Below are 26087 nucleotides of genomic sequence, written 5' to 3'. Positions count from 1 at the left end.
GCTTGATTAATATATTTATTTTCAACGTGGAAAAAGAGTTGTATAAAATCCTTGGCCTGTCCATTACATAAATTGCACAGAGCCAAGCTGTCAATAATCACAGATTCCTACAGCATCAAAAGTCACTTTGAACCTTTATTAAATCCGTCAGACTCAAAGACAAGGCAGACCCGAAAGGTGTGGTTTTTTTTGAGTCAACAGCTGACAGGTGGCTCACAAACAAAGTTGCAAGAAGCTTAACAGCGTCCAAGTAAGCATGTATGCATTTCAGTTGTGAAGGCTATAAGATAACTGTGATAAGATAGCAATATTGAAAAAAAAAACATAGCTTGGTGACAATGCGTGAAAGTGCTTGTATGTAAAAATTTTATAAATGTGTCAAAAAAAGTTGGGTCTTTTACAATAAGTGACAAGAGATGCTTAAAATTGAGTGGCTTGTTTCTGTTTGCAGATGTCCCAGTATTAAAGGAAATTATTATGTTGGGATTCTTAGTTGCACTGGTCCTTTGGTTACATATTCTGGAATGACCCCACCAGAATTCCTTCTATCTAAGTGACCTTGCACCTCTTCCTGTCAGAGGTCAAAGCTTTGTTAGTCACATTTATGATGATAGCCAGGCCAAGGTCCCTGTTTGTCCATCAGGTGACAAGAGAGGAAACAAGGGATATGATTCCGGTAATAGATGAAAGACGAGAGAGGAGATGAAAGGAGAGGTTATCTGGTTCTCTGCGGAGCCAATCGATCTGTTTGTGTTTTTGTGGGGTGAGCAGGTTTGTTGGCCACATTCCCAGCAGAAATGCTGAGGTAGTGGCTGCATTGTACTGTGGAACAGTAGTATAGAACTTGCACTTAAATTTAGAGTTTGAGATTTTTATAGTCAGCCGTTGCTGCCAGTAAGCAAAAATAATTACATATACATATTCACACACACACACACACACACACACACACACACACACACACACACACACACACACACACACACACACACACACACACTTTTTTTTCCGCTTACAGGAGCTTGGAAGGTCAGAGATCATTACAAAATGCGCTTATGCTGTCCTCTTGTGGCTATTAGGAATACTGCTGTAAATCAACACAAGCCTGTATTATGTTGGACAGACCAAAACAACAATAAGAATAAATAAGTAAATAACATTCATAATTAGTTCATAGGTATATTCTGTCTTTATTGAAGAAATTACACTGTATGAGATCTAGAAAACATAACTTGGTGATGAATTTTGCAATTTGTTATTAGACCATTCCCACTATATTCAAGGATGTATGACTGGAAAGTCTACTTCATAAGGCACTTTATCACAACCATACTCAACACACAAACACAATCAGATTGCATTCATAATAAAGTAATTTCTTGAAATTCTGAGGAATAGCCCGGCAGATGACACTGATACAAATATATTCTTTATTGTATATAGTTGTCTCAAAATACTGAATATTGCAGTAAAAACAGGCCCGACTCCTTTTAGCATCCTAACCTGCAGAGACACTCATAAACCTGAAGCTCTTCATCTGTCTGTTTTGTTTAAAGTACAAGCACAGTGTAATGAACCTTTACTCTTAATCAACAATAGGTTTATCATCAAATCAACAGGGGCATGAAAAGTTCAGAACCTAGAAGCCAGTTCATGAGTAGAAGAGCAATTAATGTCATGTGTAAGAATATACTGTATATACATGTGCATTTCTTTGGGATCAAAGATGAGAAACATTTGAGTCACTTCATGTGAAATGACTAAACCTTGTATAAAAAAAAGAATATTGTTAAATATACAATACTCTGAAATAGTGGCTGAAGTCATTTGAAAACTAGCTGTTTCGCCTAATTCAGTCGTCTTGGAATATGCAATCCAATATATGTTGTGCAACCACACATAAGCCCACATCACAACATCATATCCACTCACATACTGTATGTACACTCACACATACACATTTAAGTTCACACAGACAAACAAGCAAACACAATTGCCAATTATATTTCAGTGCTGTTTTGCATAATTAAGGCGCTTGTTGTCAGAAGTTGAAATACTGTATTTGGATCAGTGGACCTTTGATCAAGTCCAGCATATTCTCATACATCTTATAAATAAAAATGGACGTAATAACACACAAAGCAAAATCAATAATAACCTGAGGAGTATGCTGAACTGCCTTACAGAGGAATGCATATTTACAACAGAGTGACTGACTAATATTGCTCTTGCCAATATTATAGTGATTTAGCAAATGACACACACTTGTAATCAGTGGTAAGTCCCATTCTTTACATTAGTATTTCTAAACAAGTTGTAAAGTGTGAAACTATAATGTTATGTAATTATATCTTTGAATGATGCGGCACTCTTGCGGACGGGATATTTACGATGAAATAGCACCTGATTTACGCAAACCACCCATTCAAAATGAACACTAGTTTACCAGTTTTGGGGGGGTTAGCTCTCAGTGCAGCGGTAAACTGGATGACATTCTTTGGAGACGTGATCATGTTAGTTGAGTGTTCTACATGGAGCAAAAGGTCTCTTGGTCACTTGGTTTGATCCACAACCCACAACTCTGTTACTCTCCTATCACACTTGCTGGAAAATAGCACCATCCTTGGAGGTAAAGCCACATCAAGGACATCAGCGCCCGTGATATTGCTCTTGGGTTGCGAAGGAGGAAACAAAGGTTGCATTTTATGTCCTCTTCATGCACACCTGACAGCGGCTTATGTGTGTTCGGAGATTTCCTGCTTTCAGAGTTGTTGGTACAGGTTTCCTGGATGTAAGCAGAGAAGAAAACATTGAAACATTATCATACAGTTGTTATCTGCAAAGAATAAAAGCTTAATAACATCAGTCTTACGTAAACATCTCGCTGTCTTCAATTGTTGCCAGCCAGAAGCTGTAAGAGTTGGCGTAGTAGTTGCAGGTTCCACGACCATGACATTCGATGAATGGAGCGCTGCGGAACTCCTCCAGGCAGGAACCAGGAGAGGCCAGAGCCTGGCCTGAGCCCTCAGCACCAGCACTGGTGTGCTACACAAATGCAAAACCATGTTACAGTGTTACAGTTAGCAGTGTGAGCATTTTTTTTTGGGGGGGGGGGTTCTCATGACTTCTCATTAGATCGAGTTCACTGTTTTACTGTTTTTGTTGTTGGGTGATTGGGTACTCAGCCTTTTTATGGACTTACACTTTTAACCTTTAAGCTTTATTCAAGTTAACAAATTAAATTATTCTGCCTAATTGCTTCCTGAACAATTATATATCAAGAAGATTTTCTCTACACCATATATTGTTTAAATTATAACAACATAGGCTTGTTTGATGGGTCTGTGTGTAACGAAGCACGAAATTTAATCCCAGGGGAGAAATTGGCTTCTTGGCCTGACATCTGAGCCTGTTCATCTCACCATGACAAAGGAGTAGCCGATCCACAGGGAATTCCAGCCGTGAGGACATGGTGGGATCACAATGGTCTGACTGTGAACTGCAATCACCATGGCGGGGGCTTCACACACGGCACACCTGAAGACACACACACAAAACCAATTACTCATGTAAGTCCCCATCAAGTCTATCATGATAACAGTCAACAGTGGCCCATCTTTGACAGATGTGTTGTACCTGCTGATGAATGGTTTGATGCTTTCCCCTGTGATCGGTGCCATGCTCATCGGCATTGGCTCGGGGGAGGTTAGCCAGTAAGAGTAGTCATTACGGGAGGCAAAGTTACATACATTGTTGATGTTACAGAACAGGAAGGGCATCGGGCTGAACTTTTTGAGACAGCTTCCCGCCGTACCTGAAATACGGTCCAACATGGTTAAATTGCACATGAAAATCTTCTCTTCGTTATCAGCAATCCTTCATAAGATTGTGTGTCTCACCTAGATCTTGTCCATGAGAACGTTCATTGCCTTGTACATAAAGTAAAGAGTAGCCATCATAAATGAGTGACGTCCCCTGAGGACAATTTGGAACCTCTATTGATTGACTGTGACGAGTAACCAGGAAACCATGATCCATTGAGGAGGGTCCAGGTGCACCCGCTTGACCTGGAACACCATCAGGTCCGGGCGGGCCAGGATGTCCTCGGGGTCCTGAAGCCGTGAAATTGAATTAGTCTTCCTGCTTTTTCACACAGTTCAGTTTTCCTAATTCTGTACAATGATGTTCAACACAAGAAGCTGTTTCCATATTAATTGATGGAAGTGTAGATTTTTGAGTGGCTTTTGAGTGTGATCTTTAGCATCTGACAAATTTTAAAGACAAGAATAACTTTAGGAGCTTTACTCAGCATTTCTTTAATGATCCAGAAATAGGTTACCCCTCCTCATGTGAACCTCTCACCTTGAGGTCCAGGTAGGCCAGGATCCCCCTTGGCCCCAGGCCTGCCATTATGCCCGGGGAGGCCATCATCTCCTTTGGCCCCTTGAAGACCTGTCACGCCTGAGAAGAGTGACAGTGAATGAAGGAACACATCAGAAAAAAAGCTAGATGAATAAAAGGGACAACTGAATTTTAAAGATAAACCTCACCTTGCTGTCCTTTCTGCCCAATATTGCCAGTTGGTCCCTGGAGTCCAGGGAAACCTGGGGGCCCCTGGGGACCACTGTCTCCTTTTATTAAGATAGAGTTCCCGGGAGGACCAGGGGGGCCATCATTTCCTATAATTTACAATAAAAAGTATTTCACCACTGCTTGTATACATGTACATTAAGAATGAACATTTTCAGAGAACCGATATATGTTAACTGACATATGAGGAAGAAGTACACATAGTCAAGAAAATAATGAATACATTAAGATTTATTTCTTTTACCCTTTTCTCCTTGGAATCCTCTGTCTCCAAGTTCTCCTTTGAATCCAATGTCACCAACAGTACCCTTAGTACCTGAATATTGAAAATAATAACCATTTAAAAACAACATTTGAATGCACAGTTTCACAGGTATACTCATACTGTCTGTTTTATATGATATAATTACACTGAATCTACTGACCTGGGAAACCAGGAACACCCTGCAAACCCCTATCTCCTTTCTGTCCATCAATCCCAGGAAGGCCAGGTGGTCCCTAGAATATGAGCAAATACAGCTATATGAAGAAGTAAATCGCCACCAAATATGATACATTATAGTCATCATTGGCTTTACTATAGATAATGACATATGTAGTGAAATGTGAGATCTGAAATCACAGCCACATACAGGAAATCCTGGAATTCCAGGGTCACCCTTGTTCCCTGTCGTTCCCTGGATACCAGGAAGACCCTGCTCTCCTTTCTCTCCCTTAAAGCCATCTCTGCCTGGAACCCCAGCAGGTCCAGGTTCCCCAGTGACTCCTGTTGGTGAAAATGAAATATATTCAACATTTGTATCCATGAATATTCCATCCTTTCTGTTTGGCACAGTTTCTCCCTGTGTCAGTACGTCATGTATTTGCCTTACCTGCTTCACCGGGTTGTCCTGTTTCCCCCCTGTCTCCCTTTGGTCCCTCCAGTGAAACACCAGTGAGACCCCTCTCTCCTGGCTCACCCTGGGGACCCTGTTGGCCCTGATAACCCTTGTCGCCTTTGATACCAGGCACACCAGGATAACCGGGGGTGCCAGGAACACCAGGATTGCCTTTGTCACCTGGAAGTGAAGAGATAAACAGCATTCTTTAAGTGTTTATTTTCTAGGATTAATTATTTATACAAAGAAAAAGAAGTGAGAGGGGGCTGTTACCTTTGATACCAGTCTCTCCAGGTGATCCAGGGATACCAACACCTGGTAAACCTGCAAGCCAGTGCATTATAGTATTGATAAATACTACAAATTTGGAAAAAAAATTGAACAACAGGAAGTAGAACAGTAGCAAATATAACAAAATGGTGATTTCACCTTATAACATGATTAATGTTTTACAATGAACTCACTCTAATCTGCTGCAATTAGAATAATGTGGCCACTCAATATAGTGAATGATAAACTTCTGAATCAGTATCATCCATCTACTGTAACTTGTAACATTTCTAGCAGAAATTCACTTCTATTTCAATAAGAATATAACAATGGAAAATTAAAGCCAGTGCAGTTTCTTTTAAAATGCTCCAGGCTTTAGTAGGTTGTCAAACCATCAAGGGAACGCCAGAGAAAGAAGGCGATATTTAGCCAAGGGCTCAGGAAGGATTTAAACAAAAGTCTCAGGGATAAGGCCTGTACTTATTACTGATCACCATGCCAGAGAAAGGTCCACCATTACCTGAAACTCCAACTGAGACATTCTAGGTGGTTCGTGTTTGACTTTTAAACACATATATAGAAAAAAGGTTTTAAATTTGGATGTAGGAATGGGGAGTTATTAGACAAAGTCCTATCCGGATTGTAGGCAGACACAATTTCCCCCTAACCTGGATTTCCTCTTTCTCCTGAAGATCCAGGGATGCCATCTACCCCAGGGTCTCCCTTCTCTCCGGGAATACCAGGTGGTCCCTGTAAGCCAGGTTCGCCTGGGAGAGGAGATATGAATTTGTTCATTAAACAGGCCAATGGCTGATAAGCATTTTGTTTAAGCAAACAGTTACTAGCATCGATCTTGGATGAAAATAATCTGACTTACCAGTCCTGCCATCACGGCCAGGTTCACCAGAAGACCCCGGCAACCCAGGGATACCCTTTTCTCCTGGTATACCTGGCTGACCTGTGCACACATGAACACACAGCACAATGAACTACACCTGAAATATTAACACAAATACTAACCATGCTTTGTGGGTGACATCAGATGATAGGAAAATAACTTATCTCACCTGGAGTTCCAAAAAGTCCTTTCTCTCCCTTTGGTCCTTGTCCTCCTGGGGTACCAGGCATACCCATATGACCCTTCTGACCCTTATCTCCTTGTAGTCCTGGAAATCCTGGATCACCAGGTTGACCCTGAGAAAACCAAGGAATTAAGAACAGTTCTTTTTTTAAAGGGCATTAAAAGAACACTTTGTTTTGAGTGCTCAATAATATGCTGGTTTCATGCTGGGTCAGTCCATCATCATAATCCATTCAGTGAATGACAACAATTGAGCCACAACTACAGGAGGAATGGAACTGTTCACCATGGCAATAGATTGTCGCCCCACCCAATTTTACAGAGCAATTCGGAAGTTCTGTAATATTCCTTCTGCTAATCACTTCCTTTTCTTTTATGTTTCTGTTTTCTGTCTCCCTTTTACTCGTTTAAGGTATTTTCTGTTAAAATCTTTGCGTATGCAATTGTTTCTCCTTCTTTCTTCTGACAGATATCAATGCATTTAGTTGCAAAACTGTGCTATCTATCTATCTATCTATCTATCCATCTATCTATTTATCTATCTATCCATCCATCTATCTACACCCACATACATATATACATATATCCATCAGCTTATCCAGTCTGTCATCAGGCAAGAGACAGGGTACACCCTGGACTGGTTGCCAGTCAATAAATACCCTTGAATTTACTCCTGAATTTACTCATTTACATATTCTTTTATAATTCACAATTTGCTCACTGTCAGTGCATCACAGACGCTTTGGGATATAATATTAATATTACGTTTAAGTGGCCGCCAACATTACTTACATCATGTATACAGTATAAATGTTATTATTATGGCTTGTTGATTACCCTTTCGCCTGGAAATCCTGGGAGGCCAATACCTGGCTCACCAGGTAATCCTGGATCTCCTTTATGTCCCTCTGTGCCTCTGGAACCAGGATGTCCTGGTGTTCCTATATCTCCTTTAGTACCCTTTGGACCTACAGGACCTGAGCAGACACACATGTAGAGTCAACTCAAATCCACTAAAATGTTAATTTTTCCAAGTCAGAGATATTCTTGATAGATCTTAATAGAGATTTTTTTTAATAAATAACTTGTTTTTAAGAGATACAGAGATTCCCACATCTGATCCAAGAGTGCTTTCTTTCTACCTTCCTACCTGGTATACCCATCTCTCCTCCACTGCCCTTCTGTCCAGGTATCCCAGTCCTGCCAGGTTCTCCAGGAAATCCAATGTCTCCTTTCTCACCTGATAAATATTATTGAGATAAATTAATATACTTTGACGGTGACAACAAAAAAGCACAGTTGATGCTTCAGTGCCAATTAGCCACCTTTTTGTCCAGGCAAACCAGCTTCCCCATCTTTTCCCGGCAGTCCAGGGTCTCCAGTTGTACCACGGAAGCCCTTTTGTCCTGTGACTCCAGGGTTGCCTTGGGGAAGAAATAAAGCGCAGGATAGGAAAATGATGAAAAGGAGAACTATATATGACTGGAAATTATAGTAGTTCCTCTCTTTGTGATGATGGTAATTAAATGTATAATTTAAGTGGTGAGACATTTTTTTCATACCTTTTTCTCCAATATCTCCCTTCTCCCCCTTCATGTGTTCCATTTCAATTTTAGTCATGGTCCCAGGAGGTCCTTCAGGACCTCTCTCCCCTCTCTCTCCCTTTGGTCCTGCATCTCCAAAATCCCCCCTGGGTCCAGGAACACCAGGATCACCTAATAAAGAAGAGAATTCATCATCTCGCCTAGTATGCTAGTTAGCATTGTAAAAGAAGTAACAACTGGGCTAGAGGAAACTATTGATTCTTCCTTACCTCTCAGTCCAGGAGACCCAGGTGTACCAGGAGCTCCAGGAAATCCACGTTCTCCTGGTGTCCCCATGACACCCATTTCACCTTTTGGGCCTGGAACATGCACATAAAGTAAGATTAGTATTCTACACACTGAAGACATAACAGGATGAATTATCAACAAAATGCAAATAAAACAACCTTTGTTAGCACTTTGAGCTCCATTTCTGTGCAAGCCAAATGCTCATTCTCCAATCTATTTGTTATTTTTTTAATACATTTCAGTCTCACCTTGGGTTCCTATCAATCCATCTCTGCCTGGTAAGCCTTTTGGCCCAGACAGGCCTTTGGGTCCAGGGGATCCAGGGAAACCGGGAAACCCCTTTTCTCCTTGTGGTCCTGGCATGTCCAGGCCTGGAGGACCTGGGTAGCCCTTCTCTCCTTTGGCACCTCCCGGGCCTTTAAAATTTGTATAAATACATCATAATATGAATGGTAGTAAATGATGACATAAAGGTCACTCAAATACCAGCGATAGCTCTTCTTCTCCTTTCGGCTTTTCCCTTCAGGGGTCGCCACAGCAAATCAACCCTCTCAATCAAACCTGATTCTCTGTATCTTCCTCTCTCACACTAGCTACCTTCATATCCTCTCTCACTACATCCATAAATCTTCTCATTGGTCTTCCTTGAGACCTCCTGCCTGGCAGCTCCAATTCCAGCATCCGTCTACCAATATATTCACTATCCCCCCTCTGTGCATGACCGAACCATCTCAGTCTTGCTTCTCTGACCTTCTCTGCAAAACATCTAACATGTGCTGTTATTCTGATAGACTCATTCCTGATCCTATCCATCCTGGTCACTCCCAAAGAGAACCTTGGCATCTTCATCTCTGCAACCTCTAGCTCTGCCTCCTGTCCTTTTGTCATTGTAACCGTTTCTAGGCCATACAGCATTGCTGTTCTCACCACTGTCTTGTACACCTTTTCTTTCATTCTGGCAGATAGTCTTCTATCGCATAGTACCCCTGACACTTTTCCCCACCCATTCCAATCTGCTTGAACCTGTCTCTTCACCTTTTTTCCACACTCTCCACTGCTCTGGACTGTTGTCCCCAAGTACCTGAAATCCTCCAACTTCTTGATTTCCACTCCCTGTAGCCTCACCGTTACACTCGGGTTCCTCTTATTCACACACATATACTCTGTCTTGCTGTGACTAACCTTCATTCCTTTCCAGTGCATACCTTCCCCTCTACTCCTCTCTACCAACTCAGGTTGATTTTTTGTCTCACTACATATCACAATGTCATCCGCAAACATCATGGTCCATGGCAATTCCTGTCTAACCTCATCTGTCAGCCTGTCCATCACCACTGCGAACAAGAAGGGGCTCAGAGCTGATCCTTGATGGAGTCCCACCTCCCCCTTGAACTTCTCTGTTAACCCTACAGTACACCTCACTACTGTCTCACAGCTAGTCCTGCACCAGTCTAACATACCTCTCTGCCACTCCAGATTTCCTCATACAATACCAGAGATACTCTCTTGGCACCCTGTCAAATGCTTTTTCTAAGTCTACAAAAACACAATGCAGCTCCCTCTGGCCTTTTTGTACTTCTCTTTTAGCATTCTCAAAGCAAATACTGCATCTGTAGTACTCTTTCTAGGCATGAATCCATGCTGCTGTTCACGAATGCTCAACTTTATCCCTCTATAGTTGCCTAATACCAGTGATAGCTCTATTTTATCTAATTTTCCAACAAAGCTCTAACAGTCAATCTGGCTTTAATATGAAAGTTCTTAGTTGAATTCAGCCATCATTATTATTAATAACCTCTGACAATGATGTCACTTCACCCTTTATTTTTGTTTAGAATTTTTTCAAATATGGCTTACTATTTACCTTGAATTGGCTATATAATTCAGCAAAAACAATGTAAAATGGCTTTGGATACTAGGTTGTGAAAAGTTTTATTAATAGAATGTTCACCGCCTTCGGAACAAATGTCGATAAAAGGGACTGAGCTATTCAGAACAAAACAACAAATACTACCTCACTACCAATGAGTGAAGTTTTTTTTATATGCTGTGACACAACAAAGTCTAACATTTGCCATTTAATAACCCTAAAAGTGAGGAGATGTTTCTCAGACTTCTATGAGGGTCTCTGATTTATGGAAACTAAAAAAGGGTTGCTTTTTTATTTGCTGTGTTTTGCAACCTTAACATTTCAAACAGATTTTACTGTTCTCAGCAGAGTGTCCTGTATGTCTTTATTTCAAAACCTTGTCAGCAGTTATTGGTCAAGGGGTTCTTAATCCTGAAACTAGTTACTTTCTCCAAAGAAGCATTTGGTCTATCAAGTACAAGTTGAATAGGTCAACATCGTAACCTCATTGGACCTGTGTTCAACAAAGGACTTTATCATCTGTCATTATCATCAAATCTACATTAACCGCTGAAATGCCTTGCCCGGAGAACTGAGGATTGATTAGAGGCACATTTTTCTGACGATAATGACCATATAGGGAGGGAAAAAAATGTCTCTTTTGCATAAAGGTAGATGTGCAGGCTGTTTATATGGATAGAGTAAAAGCTGGTCTATGTTCCTCCCCTGTTTTTGTGTTCATATAGATGCGTCTGTGGATCTTTATGACATTTGTTATGACTCTTCCCCCACTGTGATGGAATAGCAGGGTAAAAATGGCAGATACAAGCACATTCTAACCATAAAATACATCAACGTACCTCCAATGTACTTAACATAGGAAAAATATTGCCCCTACCTGCAGCCTTGTGCTAAAATACATTTCATCCAACTGCAAACACAATCTATTGGGCTACTCTGATGTCTTGTTTTTGTGTGTTTTCATGCAATACTTTTGACCTCCTGCATAAATGATAGCAGATGTCTACAGTCTTTTCTTACCTCCTCAACTTTATGCTTGTTTTTCATATTGCCACAATGTCTTCAGTGGAAAACCCTTCTATTTGTACTCACCATATGGACCTGGCTCTCCAGGTAGTCCCTGTGGCCCAGGAGCTCCAGGCAAGCCTTTCCCTGGAACACCTGGAAAGCCTGCCAGTCCAGGAGGTCCTGGAGGCCCGACATCACCTAATTTTGAACAGCAAGAGTTTCATTAATTGAGCTGAATAAAGACCAATATTAATGAGTGATTCATCTCTATGAGAAGAGACTATCAAAACAAAGTTCACACTAAATGCCCTGGCTACCTTTTGTTCCCTGAGGTCCTCTCAGTCCTGTTGGGCCTTCAAATCCAGGTACACCAGGTAGTCCGACGCTACCCTTCTCTCCTTGGAAACCACGTACCCCAGGGAGGCCCTGAGACCCTTTCGGTCCCGGAAGCCCCCGTCCTGGTTCTCCCTATAAAACAGAGGAATGTGTTGATTGGCATTTAAATGTAAAAGCAGTGTTTTACCTTTTACAGCTCATGTTGTACTGAACTTGCACAGACTAGTAGACAAAACTAAGCTAAAAGAGGATTCTAAACAGTATACTCAGACATTAATGATTATGTCTTAATCTTTTTGAAAGATGGAAATTCGCGATGCCAACACTGAGCCCGTTTCCATTTATTTATCTATTATCCATACCGCCACCATTTTCACTGTCATTTTCACTGTGAGATAAGTCTGGATCATGGCATTTATTTATACATTGATATATAAATGTCAGTAAATACACACTTTTTGTCCGGGCAAACCAGTTTGTCCAATTACACCATCCTGTCCTGGTTTTCCTGGCTCTCCTGGTAATCCTGGAGCTCCGGGAATTCCACTAATTCCTAAGAACATTGAAAAACATTTTAGTTTTGTTTACTTCTCGATTATCAAGGCCCTTTACTGTTTATATTTTCTCTGACTTATCTTTTTTGTTCAAGATGTGATTATTCATTGAACGTCTTTGAATTATTCATCAATAATTATGACAGTCACTTACCTTTAGGACCCGTCGGGCCTGGTAATCCAATACCAGGATGTCCCTGGTCACCTTTTGGTCCAGGAAAACCTGGCAATCCCAGGTCTCCGGGCTGGCCACTGTCTCCTACACCCAACAACATTAGCAGTCAACTGGACCAATTTCATGTATTCTTCAAATAGACATAATTTATAAAATGATCACAACCAATTATTTAGTTTGAAAATGAAACACTTATTTGGAGGTAAAGAAATTAGCCAAAGTTGAATGGTGGCTGCTGACCTTGAAGTCCAGGTCTACCCTTTTCTCCTCGGGGTCCAGGTACACCCTGAGGTCCAGGAGTGCTCACGCCTTTCCCGGGCTCACCCTTTGCACCTGGTGGAGATGTCATTTTTTTCATTAGTAAGCAGTCTCTGGCCAGTTCCAATGTGTGATTTCTCCATATTTTGATATTTATGGTAGAATCGGTAAAGTAAAAAAGACAAGCATCAGTGATTCCCCATTCCTTTTTTGGTGTTTATGAATTTGAAATCCCATGCCTACCAGGTGCTCCAGGTGCTCCCGTAATACCCGGTCTCCCTTGACTACCCTTCTCTCCAGCCAAGCCTGGTCGGCCATATCCTGGGAGACCAGGAGGACCTCTCTCTCCTGTGTGTCCATCAAGACCGGGGTCCCCAGGTAATCCACGATCACCCTTAATTCCATCTCGACCCTGATTATTTGAAATGAAACAAAAGTAAACCTTTCCATGGAATAAAAGAATGGCAGTCATTTATAGTGTTAGCTGAGCTTAAGGCGTAATTACATATTTTACCATACATATTTGCCCAATGAAAATGTTACAAGTGTTAAATCACCCCATTAAAACAAAGAGTCAGTTTTTTTCATCGCAAAGAATATTTAAAAAGTGTGAAACATAATCTAAATTTGCTCATACAAAGACTTACAGGTTCTCCTTTGGGACCAGGTGCACCTTGGAAGCCATCCTTTCCTGGTAGTCCATCAAATCCTCTCTGTCCAGGTGAACCAGCAACTCCAGGCAGACCTTTTTCCCCCTTCAGACCAGGAGCTACACTGACATCTCCTGGCTCTCCAACGGCACCAGGGGCTCCAATCAAACCAGGGATACCACTTGAACCCTAGACAATAGTTAAGAAATAAGTTATAAAACATTAATGATTTATTTTTGGATTAACCCTAAATTCAATGTCATAGAAGTGGTTTAAAGATATAAATGTAAGATCATGAAGTCTTAGATATTATTCTACTTACAGGTCTTCCAGGTGGTCCAGGGGTTCCAGATTGACCCTTTTCTCCTTTGAAACCCACTGGCCCCGGAGGTCCTACCCAGGGGAAATGCAAAATGATGTATCCATCACTGTTTCAGTAATAGTAGTGGGAGTTATCAAACACACAAATATGTTGAGGAAATGCAATTTGCTTTCATCAAATGTACTTGCTAGTAAAATACATATTCCAGTGTCTCGGTTGCATTAAAATCTCACAATACAATTTTGAGTTCATTGTTATTTGATAATGACTGCATTCACTAACCCCTGTCTCCTTTAAGGCCCGGTGGTCCAGGTAATCCACGGGCACCAGAGCTTTCACACTGAACACAGGTATCTCCTTTGTCACCTGACAGCCACAAAGAATAGTTAGAATCCATGGTGAATCTATCAAAATAAACTTCACAAGTCTCATGGTAAACAAACATAAACCAACATATTACTGAAATTAACATTCTCAGAATCTCAGCAGTGAGGAGGTTGCTTTGTACTTACCTTTCTGTCCCACTTCCCCTTGTAACCCCAGGGGTCCAGGAGGACCAGGGGCTCCCTTTGCAATGTTACATTCATTAGGGTCAACTGTAAGAACAAGTCACAGCACACACAAGCAAATATGACCTCCACCACTGCCAATTAAATGTATCACATTAAACATGAACATTCTTAACAGTTAGTCATAAAGACTGTTTAATAAAAAGATGACCCCCATACCTGGGGGTCCTGGTGGGCCAGGGGGTCCAGGCAACCCAGGTTGTCCTGGAGGTCCAATTAAAGACACTCCTTCGATACCAGTTTCTCCTTTTTCCCCGATATCTCCCTTCTGGCCAGTTTCTCCACGAGGGCCTTCTATAAGGAGACCTGGTGGCAAGAAAGAAACATTTAGACATTGTTGAGATTATTCTCAGTCTGTCTGACTCTATTGTGCTTCAACGTAGTTTTTTTGTTTTTTTTTAATCTAGTAATTTTACCTGGAGGACCTGCCTCTCCTTGAGGACCAGGAAAACCTTGGAGAGTAAACAAAAAAATGAAACAAAAGTGTGACCAAAAATGAAAAATGATCTCTTTCTCTGTGTGTGTGTGTGTGTGTGTGTGTGTGTGGTATATCCAATGTACCTTTCTCTCCTGATTCCCCAGGGAGACCTCGGGGACCAGGTGGACCTGGGGAGCCGTTACCCTGTAATTACAAAAGTTGAAACTTAATAAAATACAATCACCCCTATTGTAGTTCTGTCCAGGCTCCCATTTGCCCACTAATGGGGTCTGATTTCCTCCTCAAATCTTTAGACAATCAATCAAAGGTGTAACCGTTTGACACAATGAGAGGGTAAAGAAATTACAAAAAAAAAAATCAATTTACTTACATAGCCAGGGGGTCCCCTTTCTCCCTTTTCACCCTGAGATGAACCACATTATTAAATGTTATAAGGCCTCCAAAGAAAGGAATATTGCAAATTTAGGTGAAAACACTAATATATTTCAAGAAAATGTAAGGAGGGTTATTTACTTGGTTACCAGGATGACCGGGCCCTCCAGGAAAACCTTTTTCCCCCTGTTTGAAAATTAAATTTGAATTGTGATTTTCTTTTTCAAAGAAAAAAAACAGTTTTTATGATGAAATTAATAACTGCCATGGTAAAGTTTGTTACCTTTCGCCCCCCCTCACCATCCTTGCCAGGTTTGCCCTTAGATCAAAAATAAATAGATACAATTATATGTCACACAGAGTCATGCCTCAGGATTTGGAAAGTTTATATGCTTCAAATTTTGGAAAATGGTTTCAAAGGTCTATTCTATTGTACACTGTTAAAGAAGCTTGAATGTTTACAATCAGAAAAAAACCTTACTTTTGTTACACATGTAATCAATATTTCCATTTCATCACTTACTATTGGTCCAGGTGGGCCAGGATCCCCTTTGACATCTTTTTGATACGGGATACAAAACCCCTGCAAAGGAATTCAAGTTAAAAAGGAATAATTGTGTTGAGTAAGTGTAAAGTAAAAAAGAAGGAAATCTGAGAAATTTTAAGTAAAATTTAAGTAAATAAACTAACCTTTTCCCCTTTCTGGCCTGAAAGGCCTCTTTCTCCCTTTTGAAAAAAAAAATCCAAACACCATTAAGAGATATAGATCTTAAAAAAATCTAATTTCTTAAACATCTAAATGGGCATCTGACAGATAAACATATCAAAGGTTGATAAAAGAAAATGAGTACCGGGGGTCCAGGTACATATTCTGTGATAGGGCGTCCTTCCACACCCATAGATGGAGGTCCTGGTGGGCCAGGTGGCCCACGAAAGCCCTGGTCACCCTGAAGGGAGACAAAAGCACAGCAGTCACAGGATTAATCAGACAGCACTGATTATTAACAGATTCAATGTGATATTATTCAGATAGTTGCCAAAATACAAATACATTACTATCAAAGAACAAAAAAAATCATCTCTAATCTTCAACATGTTTAACAGAAGCTCACTGTTTATTGTAATTTTCATTTGTTGTGAATTTTTCTTTTCAACAGGTCTCCATCCCCGCAGAATATCAAGTTTGAAAGGTGTAACAAGTGTAATCAATTCCAATTTGGAAAATTTCTGAAATTTTGAATAATGTATGAAAACAGAATCAACATAACATGTCAAAGATTCTCATTCAGGTTGTGTTTTTGCATTAAAAGTCAACCTGTGTTGTCCAATGTGGGAATTTGTAGTATGTTTGAAGATACAGAAAAGACTGCGCGTGTGTGTATATATACTGGGATGGATGGATGGATGGATGGATGGATGGATGGATGGATAGATAGATAGATAGATAGATAGATAGATAGATAGATAGATAGATAGATAGATAGATAGATAGATAGATAGATAGATAGATAGATAGATAGATAGATAGATAGATAGATAGATAGATAGATAGATAGATAGATAGATAGATAGATAGATAGATAGATAGATAGATAGATAGATAGATAGATGGATGGATGGATGGATAGATGGATAGACAGACAGACAGACAGACAGACAGACAGATAGACAGATAGACAGATAGATAGATAGATAGATAGATAGATAGATAGAACTCTTCACCTTGTCTCCTTTCTCACCAACAAAAGCCAACTTGTCACCCTGAGGGAAAATCACACAGGAAAAACAGTTGACATCTCTGCAATCAAACCTGAGGACAACGCGCACTTTTTCATTGATAATGTTGGAATCGTGAACTTGTTTTACCTTCTCGCCAGGAGGGCCCGGTGGACCGGGATCACCCTGTAAACACACACATTATATAATTTAAACCTGCAAAATGTCTGTACAACAGTCTGCTCGGCTACATCTTTCTCTATATCTACATTTGGATCACTTGGTATATCTTTTAATAATTTAAATTGAAAGTCCCCAACCATCTGGTATGGGGCCGTTGTTTATAATTACATATTTTTTTTATTTTCAGTAGTCTTCCGGGTATTTTATTTTGGAAAAAATGCCACCTGCACCTCACTCCTGCAATTGATACAATCATAGGGGGGGTTTCATTCGTGTGTGCAATACTGCATACTCTCTCCATATATACATATTTACAAAGTAAATCCAGGGCATATATCACAGGCACTAATTCTCTTTGATAATCAAGATGGACGCATCATCAAAAAAAAGAACAAATCTGCATTTAAAAGAAAATACAAAAGTCCAAATTAAACTAATGGTCCTGCAACAGGTGACTGACACACTCAACATCCACTCTGCATAATATGATCTGATTCTGCACTATGGTGAGTAGATATGGGTGTGATAATCATTTAATAGTTATCAAATGTGCATAATACAATGTGTAGTAGTTACATTTACATTGTTGCAGACACTAAAGGGTGTGGCCTCTCACCCCACTGGACTAATGGCTGGGGGTGCATGGTTAAGCAGGGTATATATGGACGATCCCATGGGTGTTTCTATATTATAATCTGAAACTCTTCCACATCTCTGCCATCATTTACCCGTTGAAACATCACAACATTCATTTTTTAATCACCTCTTCCAGTCCACCAAAAGTGTTGAATAACAGTGTGACCATTGATTTAAATCATTCATTACTGCTCATTTTCCCATTTCTGAAACGATAACATACTTTGGGTCCTTGGTAGCCACGAGGCCCCGGGGGGCCAATAGGTCCAGGAGATCCAGGTGATCCCTGGGAGAGAAGATGGAGAGTCAAAATGTTTTTACCTTCTTTTTTCAGAATATAAACACAAACACACAACAAAATATAAACACACGCACACACACACAGAACATACAGAAAGTCCTGGTGTGCCTGGGAATCCTTTATCTCCTTTCATGGGAATTATTCCAATCACGCCGCCTAGGTCACCCTGCAGGAGTCAAAACAATTCAACATTTATTTTTGCCAAATTCGTCTCATACCCAGAAGGTAAATGTAGATACTTCATAGATATTAAACAGACCTTAATTCCAGGATATCCTGGGATTCCCTGAAAAGAGAGCAAAGTAAAAATAGATCTGTACGTGCAGTAAAGCAGACAATGTTGCTTTATTCTCAAAAAGGTGCTAACCTGTGAATACTAAAAAAACATTTTATTCATAAACATGTTATAGTTTTTCTGGACCCTCTACCAGTCAGGTGCAAAACAACACTAAGTGTTTTAACCTTCTGTTATAAGATGGGTCTGTTTGAATATAACTTTTGAATACAGTCTTGAAGAAATCAGTGACAAAACAACTGGATGGAATGTTCATAATTGTTCGTTGCCGAACAAATTTGGTTTTGTCATGGTTTTTTAAAGAAAACAGCAGTAACTGAAATGAGTAACTGTCAGGTCTGGTTTCACTGTGGCTTTAATGTGCTTACAGGTGATCCTTGAGGGCCGTCAAAACCAGGACTGCCATCTCTGCCTCTTTCTCCCTGAAACACGTACATGCACAATTAGCACAAAAAGAAAATATACATGGAAAAAAAACATTTATTTTAAAAGTATCAGATTTGTCTTTATAAGAAAATGGATAGATAAACTGGTCTCTAAGGGACAAAATCTGATGAGTTTTCAGGGTTACATGCTCATCAAAGTTCACTTCCTCATAAACAAAATAGATGTCTTTAAAATGGGGTTAATATTCATTGCACAAATAGACCAAAATAAGCATTGTAACGGCCATTCATTTAAGTTAATATAGTATAATATATATAAATATAGATATAAATAAAGTATTTTAAGTCACTAACTATTTTCAAATAAGGAAAGTATCCTGTGATTCCTCATTGAATGTTGGACCAGCTAATTTAAACACCTTAAAGTCGGTTGATATTCTTTTGAAGAATTATAGAAAAAGGACTATTCCTGTTTAATTATGAAGTGTGTTATGATGATGATTAGGATAATAATTATGTGATAAATCAGGCAGATGTTTCAGTAGTGGATTAGAATATTAAAGGACAGGTTGTTTGTCCCAAACTCAATATGGCTTTTTTTGTATAATCCCTAACAATGGATCATGAAAAAAAAAGCAAAGGGAGAGGGGGCGCAAATGTAGATGTATCTTACTTTAGTGCCATTGCATCCTGGAATACCTGGTGCACCAGGTGGACCATCATTTCCATTGATACCCTAAAATCACAGAACAAAAAGACAGTTAACCTCCCGACACAATATCACCAACAGTATCTAAAACCTTGTTACTTAGTAGTATTATGTATATGTAAGTTTTTTAATCACGCTGTGGGTAAACAATTACCGGCAGTCCTGGGTTCCCTGGGAACCCTGGCAAACCAGGAGGGCCCTGTGAAAAACCAACACAGAAATGGAAAATCATGAAATTAGAACACAGGTATTCATTAAAAAATACTGATTATAATGAGATAACACAGCTAATTACCCTAATTCCTTTTATCCCAGGAGCTCCATGATCACCAACATCCCCCTGAAAATATGAAAAAAAGGATACAGAATGACCACTATACCAGGTAAAGTCTGTCAGTGTGTGCCGCATTTTTAATTTGATTGTAGGTATGAGTGTGTGCCAACCTTTAAACCCATCGGCCCTGGATGGCCCTCAGGTCCCTGCATTCCAGGGAATCCCATATTTCCTTGAAGACCAGGAAATCCACGCTCACCCTGTTACAAAAAAAGGGTGACATTTTAGAAAGAAAAGCATACATTGTGAATATAGAAACAAATGCTCAGCATAGAGTTACATTGTATTGTTTTGACATAATGACAATGTTACTTTTACATTTACTTTCTTTTTGTTTGTTTGGGTATTTTCTTCTCTTTCATTTATTTTGTAGTTTAGTATTTTTTGCAAATTTGTGGAGATTTAGAGCTCTTTTTTTTTCTTTTTATATTTTTTGCCAGATGATGTCAAATGTTCTGTGAAGTTTTTTATTTCCTGCTATTTTTGTTGAGTTCTTGCAATGTTTTGGTTTTATCAGGCAAAATTATGAATGACATTTTCTTGCAATTTTATAATCTATGAAAAGTCCGCTGAGAAAAACACAAATGATTCAGTTGGCCAAATCTTGTTTTTTAAAAGTTTGCATTCATTGGCAATTCATCAATTATCTTTAAGTTATTCATTAAATGAATAAAATATCATCAAATAAAAAGATTTCAAACCATGCTAAAACTGACAATTTCAATAAGTTAAATATGCCATTACTTTTCCGAAAATCATCTGGCAACAATTAATTAACCACTGCGTCACTATTGTTGTCACTTGTTTTTCTTGAATTACATTTCTTGAAAATGTTTTTGTTTAAGTGTGATGATGATAAGGGCTGACACACTAAGATTTGAGTCTGTCAGAGGGGTAGTTTCCATTTTGGCCACAAGGTGACACTATAGCTTGAATAGTAGTACAGAATGGAGAGGGCACAGAAAACTTGTCAGCGAGTAAATAAAAAGCCACACTGAATTGCAGTTGGACGGAATTCTATTTCCTGATATCTGAACACCTGGTTTTGTTCAGTCATGAGACAATGTGATTTAACCCATGAGATCCATTATCGGGTTTCTATGGCAATGCATGTTCTGCAACATGAGGAAGTGATATCATCGGAAGTGACGCTCAGGGGAGTTTTGGGGGAGGCTCTTTGGCCTCGAACTACCTTTTCAAACATAGAGGGGCTTTGAAACCTCAGAGGACTGGCCAGGATCCACTGAACACAGTCATCTGTTTTTGTCAGTGGAGCAGAATGTTTGGCTACTGTTGAAGTAAGAATGAGAACAAGCCTGACTTCTGCTCTACCAGGACAGATAACAGTCTGCCGTGATCTGATATAAGTCGACCAATAATAAAAATGAGAACAAAACAGTGGGAGTTTTGTACAGAAAAATAAATCGACAAAGTTTATGTTATTCTTCTTGCTTTTTAAAAACATCAAACAGCGATATCCACTTCGCCCATGGCTACTGTAATTTTGGTGTGCCCCCTTCTTTTGACTGGGTTGAACAAAAAAGGTTGTGTTTTGTTTAAGGAGAGTTTAAATGAAAATAATTATAGTCAGAAGATTTTTTGCCCTGTGTTTTCCCTTTTGTTAAACCTGAAACATGGAAACATCTGTTTCATTGACTCCATGAGTGTAGAAATATAATCTAGTATCATTTCACTGTATATAAAGTTGTACATGAACATATAATGCATTTTATTTAGCCAGTAAAATGATAAAGCAGTCTTACCTTTGTTCCTTTCACACCACTGCAGTCACATTTTCCACATGATGCCCCACAACCCTAAAGGATAAAGAAAAATATGTCAGTGAAAGCTTCATCAACTCACTCTAGATGTTCAACCTATTTTTAAACTGTTATACGTCCTGTGCTCTGATTTTTAGGTCATTTTGGAGATATTTTTTCATATTACACATAGCATACCAATACTTTGATAACTCATTGATTTAATGTAAGATTTTTCATAAAGTGCCTCTATCAGATGTGTGAGATGAATACTTCAATTTGTGAACAATTTGTGAGTCACTTCATCCAGAAACCCACACAAATAGGTGTTGAATATCATCTACATGTTACCCTTTATTTATCCTAAATAAAAGTAACAATTCAAAACAATAGGTGTGTGAGAAGGAAATTGAACCTGTCAGTTCTACAACTGAGTCAAATCTCAAGGATTGTTCACTTTTTAATTTTTTGAGGAAAGCTGTGAACATAAATGTTCATAGTGTCATCTTTGTTAGCAAGAAGTAGAATAACATTATCACCTTATTGTGTTTATGACACCATGCTAAATGTCAAAATGAGGATCCTCTGGCTCTTTAGCTCAGCATTTCTTCACCATATCAATACAAATGACCACCCATTAATCATGTATAAATATAAGTATGTTAACATTCAGTGGCTCTGTAGTTGTTCTTAAGAGATACTCGGAAATGAAATGAGGTCAGTATATTCTGGGGTCTCTTGAGGCCAGACCATGGGAATGAGCCGTCACCGCTATGCTCTTGACGGTTGGGCTTCTCTTTCATTTAGTTCCGTCATCCAGCTGTTCCTCGACTCACGTGCACGGCATACAGCCAAATCTAGCTTTGGACATGCTGTGCAATCTTGAGAGGAGAGTGCAAGGCAGCCCACAAAAATGTCCCACTCTCTGTTTCTCATAAACAAACAACTCCATTTAAATCATTTGGGATAAATTTCTAAGTCTGTGAATATCACTTTTTTTTACATGTCATTACTAACAGTATTTTTTTCAAACACCATTTCCTGGCCAAGTCTTGATACTATCCTGGTCTCCCCTCTTACATGCAATCCTTCCTTGCGTACATGTTAACTGAATCAATATGTGGCTCATAAATGGTACAAAACCATGGGAACCTTAAACCTCTCGTGCTCACACCCAGTCCCAGTGCACTTGCACTTTAAATTAATGTGTGTGTGTGTGTGGCCTGCTGCAGTGCTTAATTTCTCACTCCTGCATTCTCGAACACCTCAATCCATTGATGGCAGAAAAAAACATCAGGAACACCTGTTCCGTATCACATTAGTGTCATAAAATAAACAGAGTTAATTGATTATTGGCATAGAATATAATGCATTTGTGCTTCATTAGGGAGAAAAAACCCTCTTGGCTGACAGCAGTAAGAGGTTTGGTGTGATTTCTTTCGATACATTCTCTAAGGAAGTGAGGACACGCAACTGTCATGGGAGCACGTGAATATTGTCTGTAGGGGATTCTGTCACATTTGTTCATGGCTACATCATCAACTGTTGCTATCAGTCTGTCTGGGATTAGACTGCAGTTTTCCCTCCTCTTTCAAGTCAAGAACTTAGATGCAGGCATTCCTGCATGTCGGAGGGCATGACCAGTGAACCCACACGTCCAACTGGCCCACACAATGGGGGCGCTGTGTGTGATTGAGTGTGATGAAAAGCTGTACCCTGTAATGGGTACAGCTTTAATGCTGGAAACTTAAACACAGCAGACGGATAACTCAGATTTTTCCCATCTTTGATACCTCCTGTTTTGTTGTTTTTCCTCCTCCTCTACTTTGGTTATTCATCACCATAAACCCAAACACCAGATGGGAGCAAAGACCTGCCTGACAGATGCACAAAGAGAATCTCTTTGCAGACAAAAGCGGACAACCCTGACTCTGGAAAACAAAAAAAGACCCTCTTTGCAAGATGCTTACAGAGAGATACTTGAGAGGGTGTTGGATAATGTGATAATTTGCCAAACATGCGAATCAAACCTAATCAGCTAATACCGGATCGATCGAGTCAACAACGACCCCCATAGGTACCGATGACCTACAGGGTACCAGTGGAAATTGGACTATTGTGGGTCAAAAAAGGAGAGGAGGAAGGCATGTTCAGAAGCAGAGAGAGAGGAGGAAAGGCAAGAGTTTGGGACTGAGAGTAGGGACTTTGAATATCGGAAGTGGATATACTGTGTGTCCAGGACACCTTGTGGAAAGGTGGTAAGGCTAGAAGCTTGGGAGCAGGTTTTAAGTTGTACTGTCATGGTACTGACAGGAAGAGAAATGGAGTAGGAGTTATCTTGAGGGAGGAGTTAGTTACAAATGTTCTGGAGGTGAAAAGAATGTCAAATAGACTTATGAGTCTGAACCTGGATATTGAAGGTATGCTCAGTGTTGTACATGGTTATGCCCCACAGGTGGGATGTGAATTTGAGAAGGAGAAGTTCTGGAATGGTGTAAGATGAAGTGATGCAGAATATCCCCAGAGATGAAAGCGTGGCAATTGGTGTGGACTTCAATGAGCATGTTGATGCAGGCAATAGAGGGGATGAAGAAGTGATGGGCAGATTTGGTACCCAGGATAGGAACACAGAGGGACAGATGGTGGTATACTTTGCAAAAAACAATGGAAATGGCTGTGGTGAACACCTTTTTCCAGAAAAGACAGGAACATAGGGTAACTTATAAGAGTGGATGTAGGAGCACGCAGGTGGACTACATCTTGTATGGATGAGGTAACCTGAAAGAGATCAGTGATTGCAAAGTAGTTGTAGGTGAGAGTGTAGCCAGACAGCATGAGATAGTGGTTTGTGGGATGACTCTGGTGCCAAGGAAGATCAAGAGGACAAAGGCAGCACAGAAGACAATGTGATGGAAGCCGAAAAGGGAGGAGTGTTGTGTGGTTTTCAGGAGTTGAGAAAGGCTCTGGGTGGTCAGGGAGAGCTTCCAGATGACTGGACAACTACGGCTAATATTATCAGGGAGACAAGAAGGAGAGTACTTCGTATATCATTTGGAATGAAAGTAGAAAAGGAGACTTGTTGGTGGAATGAGGAAGTGCAGGAGTATGTACAGAGAAAGCGGTTCGCAAAGAAGTGGGACACCGAGGGGACTGAAGATGACAGAGTATACATGTGTGAATAAGAGGAACCCGGGTGGAACGGTGATGCTACAGGGAGTGGAGATCAAGAAGTTGGAGGATTTAAGGAACTTGGGATCAACAGTCCAGAGCAGCGGAGAGTGTGGAAAATTAGTGAAGAGACGGGTTCAACCAGGTTGGAATGGGTGAGGAAAAGTGTCAGGGGTGCTATACGATTGAAGACTATCTGCCAGAATGAAAGGAAAGGCATACAAGACAAAGTTGAGACCTGCTGTGCAGCCTAGAAACCGTAACAATGACGAAAAGAAAGGAGGCGGAGCTAGAGGTCGCAGGGATGAGGATTCTAAGGTTCTCTTTGGGTGCGACCAGGATGGATAGGATCAGGAATGAGTCTATCAGAGGAACAGCACATGTTAGATGTTTTGCAGAGAAGGTCAGAGAAGCCAGACTGAGATGGTTTGGTCATGTACAGAGGAGGGATAGTGAATATATTGGTAGACGGATGCTGGAATTGGAGCTGCCTGGCAGGAGGTCTCGAGGAAGACCAAAGAGAAGATTTATGGATATAGTAAGAGAGGATATGAAGGTAGCTAGTGTGAGAGAGGATCATACAGAGAATCTGGTTAGATGGAGAAGGTTGATTAATTGTGGCGACCCCTGACGGGAAAAGCCAAAAGGAGAAAACAAATTCCTAAAATTTTGCCTGAAAAGAAAACAGTGATACTGATTAATAAAACCCCATCCTGAGTGCGGAGTGGATACATTCGCTGAATTTTTCAGCAAATGTGAGAGTACAGGATTAGCTGGTGCTCTCATCTCTGAGGCAGCTCAAGTCTCATTGTGAAAAGGTTAATGGCACAACACTTGTTTGATATGTATGACATCATCAGATTGACAAATCCGCTGCAGAGATGAGTCCATTCACATGAATGTATGTGTGTTGCAAGTGCAGAGATCGCAGGATGACCTCTACACATGAGAGTCAGTGGATTTGTTAAATCTTACTGAAAAGATGATCAGTAGGTGTTGGAGAGATCATTCACCCGAGGTAATATAATAATGTGGCGGTGAAAGGAATTTAACCTAAAGGTCAGTTTGTTTACTGGGTCTTTCCATTGCATAACAGTCATACTCAGTTCATTGTGTTATGGAGCGAAAGGTGATGCAAGTTCAGAACTGTTGTTGTAGAAGCTGAATTACATGGTCAGTCTTGATGTTAGCACATGTCAGAAAAATATAACAATACTAATTTTCTAATACTGATTTTTATACCATAAAGTATCAAAGTATCAAAAGTAACGAGTCAGAAACAAGATATACAAATTAATTGATTGAAACTACCCACCCCCAGAATGAGTGATAATTTCAATTCCAAATCAATTGAAATGCTTGTGAATGTTCTTGCAAAGTTAAAGTAATTTGACA

The 26087-nt window shown here is 40.0% G+C and overlaps 1 protein-coding gene across 1 annotated transcript in view; it reads right to left on the bottom strand.

The window, feature by feature from the left end:
- Positions 1-1169: 1169 nt before the first annotated feature.
- The window catches only part of col4a1 (collagen, type IV, alpha 1), a 40442-nt gene continuing 15524 nt past the window's right edge, over positions 1170-26087 (bottom strand). The window contains exons 3-53 of the mRNA XM_086145198.1: positions 21528-21581; positions 19875-19964; positions 19726-19770; positions 19585-19629; positions 19395-19457; positions 18704-18757; positions 18300-18326; positions 18132-18206; positions 17963-18025; positions 17071-17106; positions 16927-16965; positions 16056-16151; positions 15895-15930; positions 15728-15787; positions 15488-15523; positions 15346-15390; positions 15203-15235; positions 14955-15015; positions 14810-14845; positions 14553-14699; positions 14337-14420; positions 14107-14190; positions 13825-13895; positions 13500-13691; positions 13096-13264; positions 12835-12927; positions 12574-12678; positions 12321-12418; positions 11847-11997; positions 11614-11727; positions 8900-9067; positions 8633-8722; positions 8382-8534; positions 8145-8243; positions 7970-8059; positions 7657-7796; positions 6806-6932; positions 6616-6696; positions 6407-6505; positions 5742-5792; positions 5463-5648; positions 5223-5356; positions 5016-5088; positions 4835-4906; positions 4551-4679; positions 4363-4461; positions 3900-4112; positions 3637-3814; positions 3423-3537; positions 2873-3045; positions 1170-2785 (exon numbers count right to left, since the gene is read on the bottom strand). Coding sequence (XP_086001324.1) covers positions 2704-2785; positions 2873-3045; positions 3423-3537; positions 3637-3814; positions 3900-4112; positions 4363-4461; positions 4551-4679; positions 4835-4906; positions 5016-5088; positions 5223-5356; positions 5463-5648; positions 5742-5792; positions 6407-6505; positions 6616-6696; positions 6806-6932; positions 7657-7796; positions 7970-8059; positions 8145-8243; positions 8382-8534; positions 8633-8722; positions 8900-9067; positions 11614-11727; positions 11847-11997; positions 12321-12418; positions 12574-12678; positions 12835-12927; positions 13096-13264; positions 13500-13691; positions 13825-13895; positions 14107-14190; positions 14337-14420; positions 14553-14699; positions 14810-14845; positions 14955-15015; positions 15203-15235; positions 15346-15390; positions 15488-15523; positions 15728-15787; positions 15895-15930; positions 16056-16151; positions 16927-16965; positions 17071-17106; positions 17963-18025; positions 18132-18206; positions 18300-18326; positions 18704-18757; positions 19395-19457; positions 19585-19629; positions 19726-19770; positions 19875-19964; positions 21528-21581 — 4854 coding nt within the window. The 3' untranslated portion in view covers positions 1170-2703. The remainder of the gene's footprint in view (positions 2786-2872; positions 3046-3422; positions 3538-3636; positions 3815-3899; positions 4113-4362; positions 4462-4550; positions 4680-4834; positions 4907-5015; positions 5089-5222; positions 5357-5462; positions 5649-5741; positions 5793-6406; positions 6506-6615; positions 6697-6805; positions 6933-7656; positions 7797-7969; positions 8060-8144; positions 8244-8381; positions 8535-8632; positions 8723-8899; positions 9068-11613; positions 11728-11846; positions 11998-12320; positions 12419-12573; positions 12679-12834; positions 12928-13095; positions 13265-13499; positions 13692-13824; positions 13896-14106; positions 14191-14336; positions 14421-14552; positions 14700-14809; positions 14846-14954; positions 15016-15202; positions 15236-15345; positions 15391-15487; positions 15524-15727; positions 15788-15894; positions 15931-16055; positions 16152-16926; positions 16966-17070; positions 17107-17962; positions 18026-18131; positions 18207-18299; positions 18327-18703; positions 18758-19394; positions 19458-19584; positions 19630-19725; positions 19771-19874; positions 19965-21527; positions 21582-26087) is intronic.

Source organism: Fistularia commersonii, chromosome 4 (genome assembly GCF_037954325.1).
Source record: "Fistularia commersonii isolate RoL2024-O1a breed Wild chromosome 4, RoL_Fcom_v1.0, whole genome shotgun sequence".
NCBI lineage: Eukaryota > Metazoa > Chordata > Actinopteri > Syngnathiformes > Fistulariidae > Fistularia > Fistularia commersonii.
The sequence above is the reverse complement of the archived record's forward strand: the minus strand, read 5'-3'. Positions and strand labels throughout refer to the sequence as shown.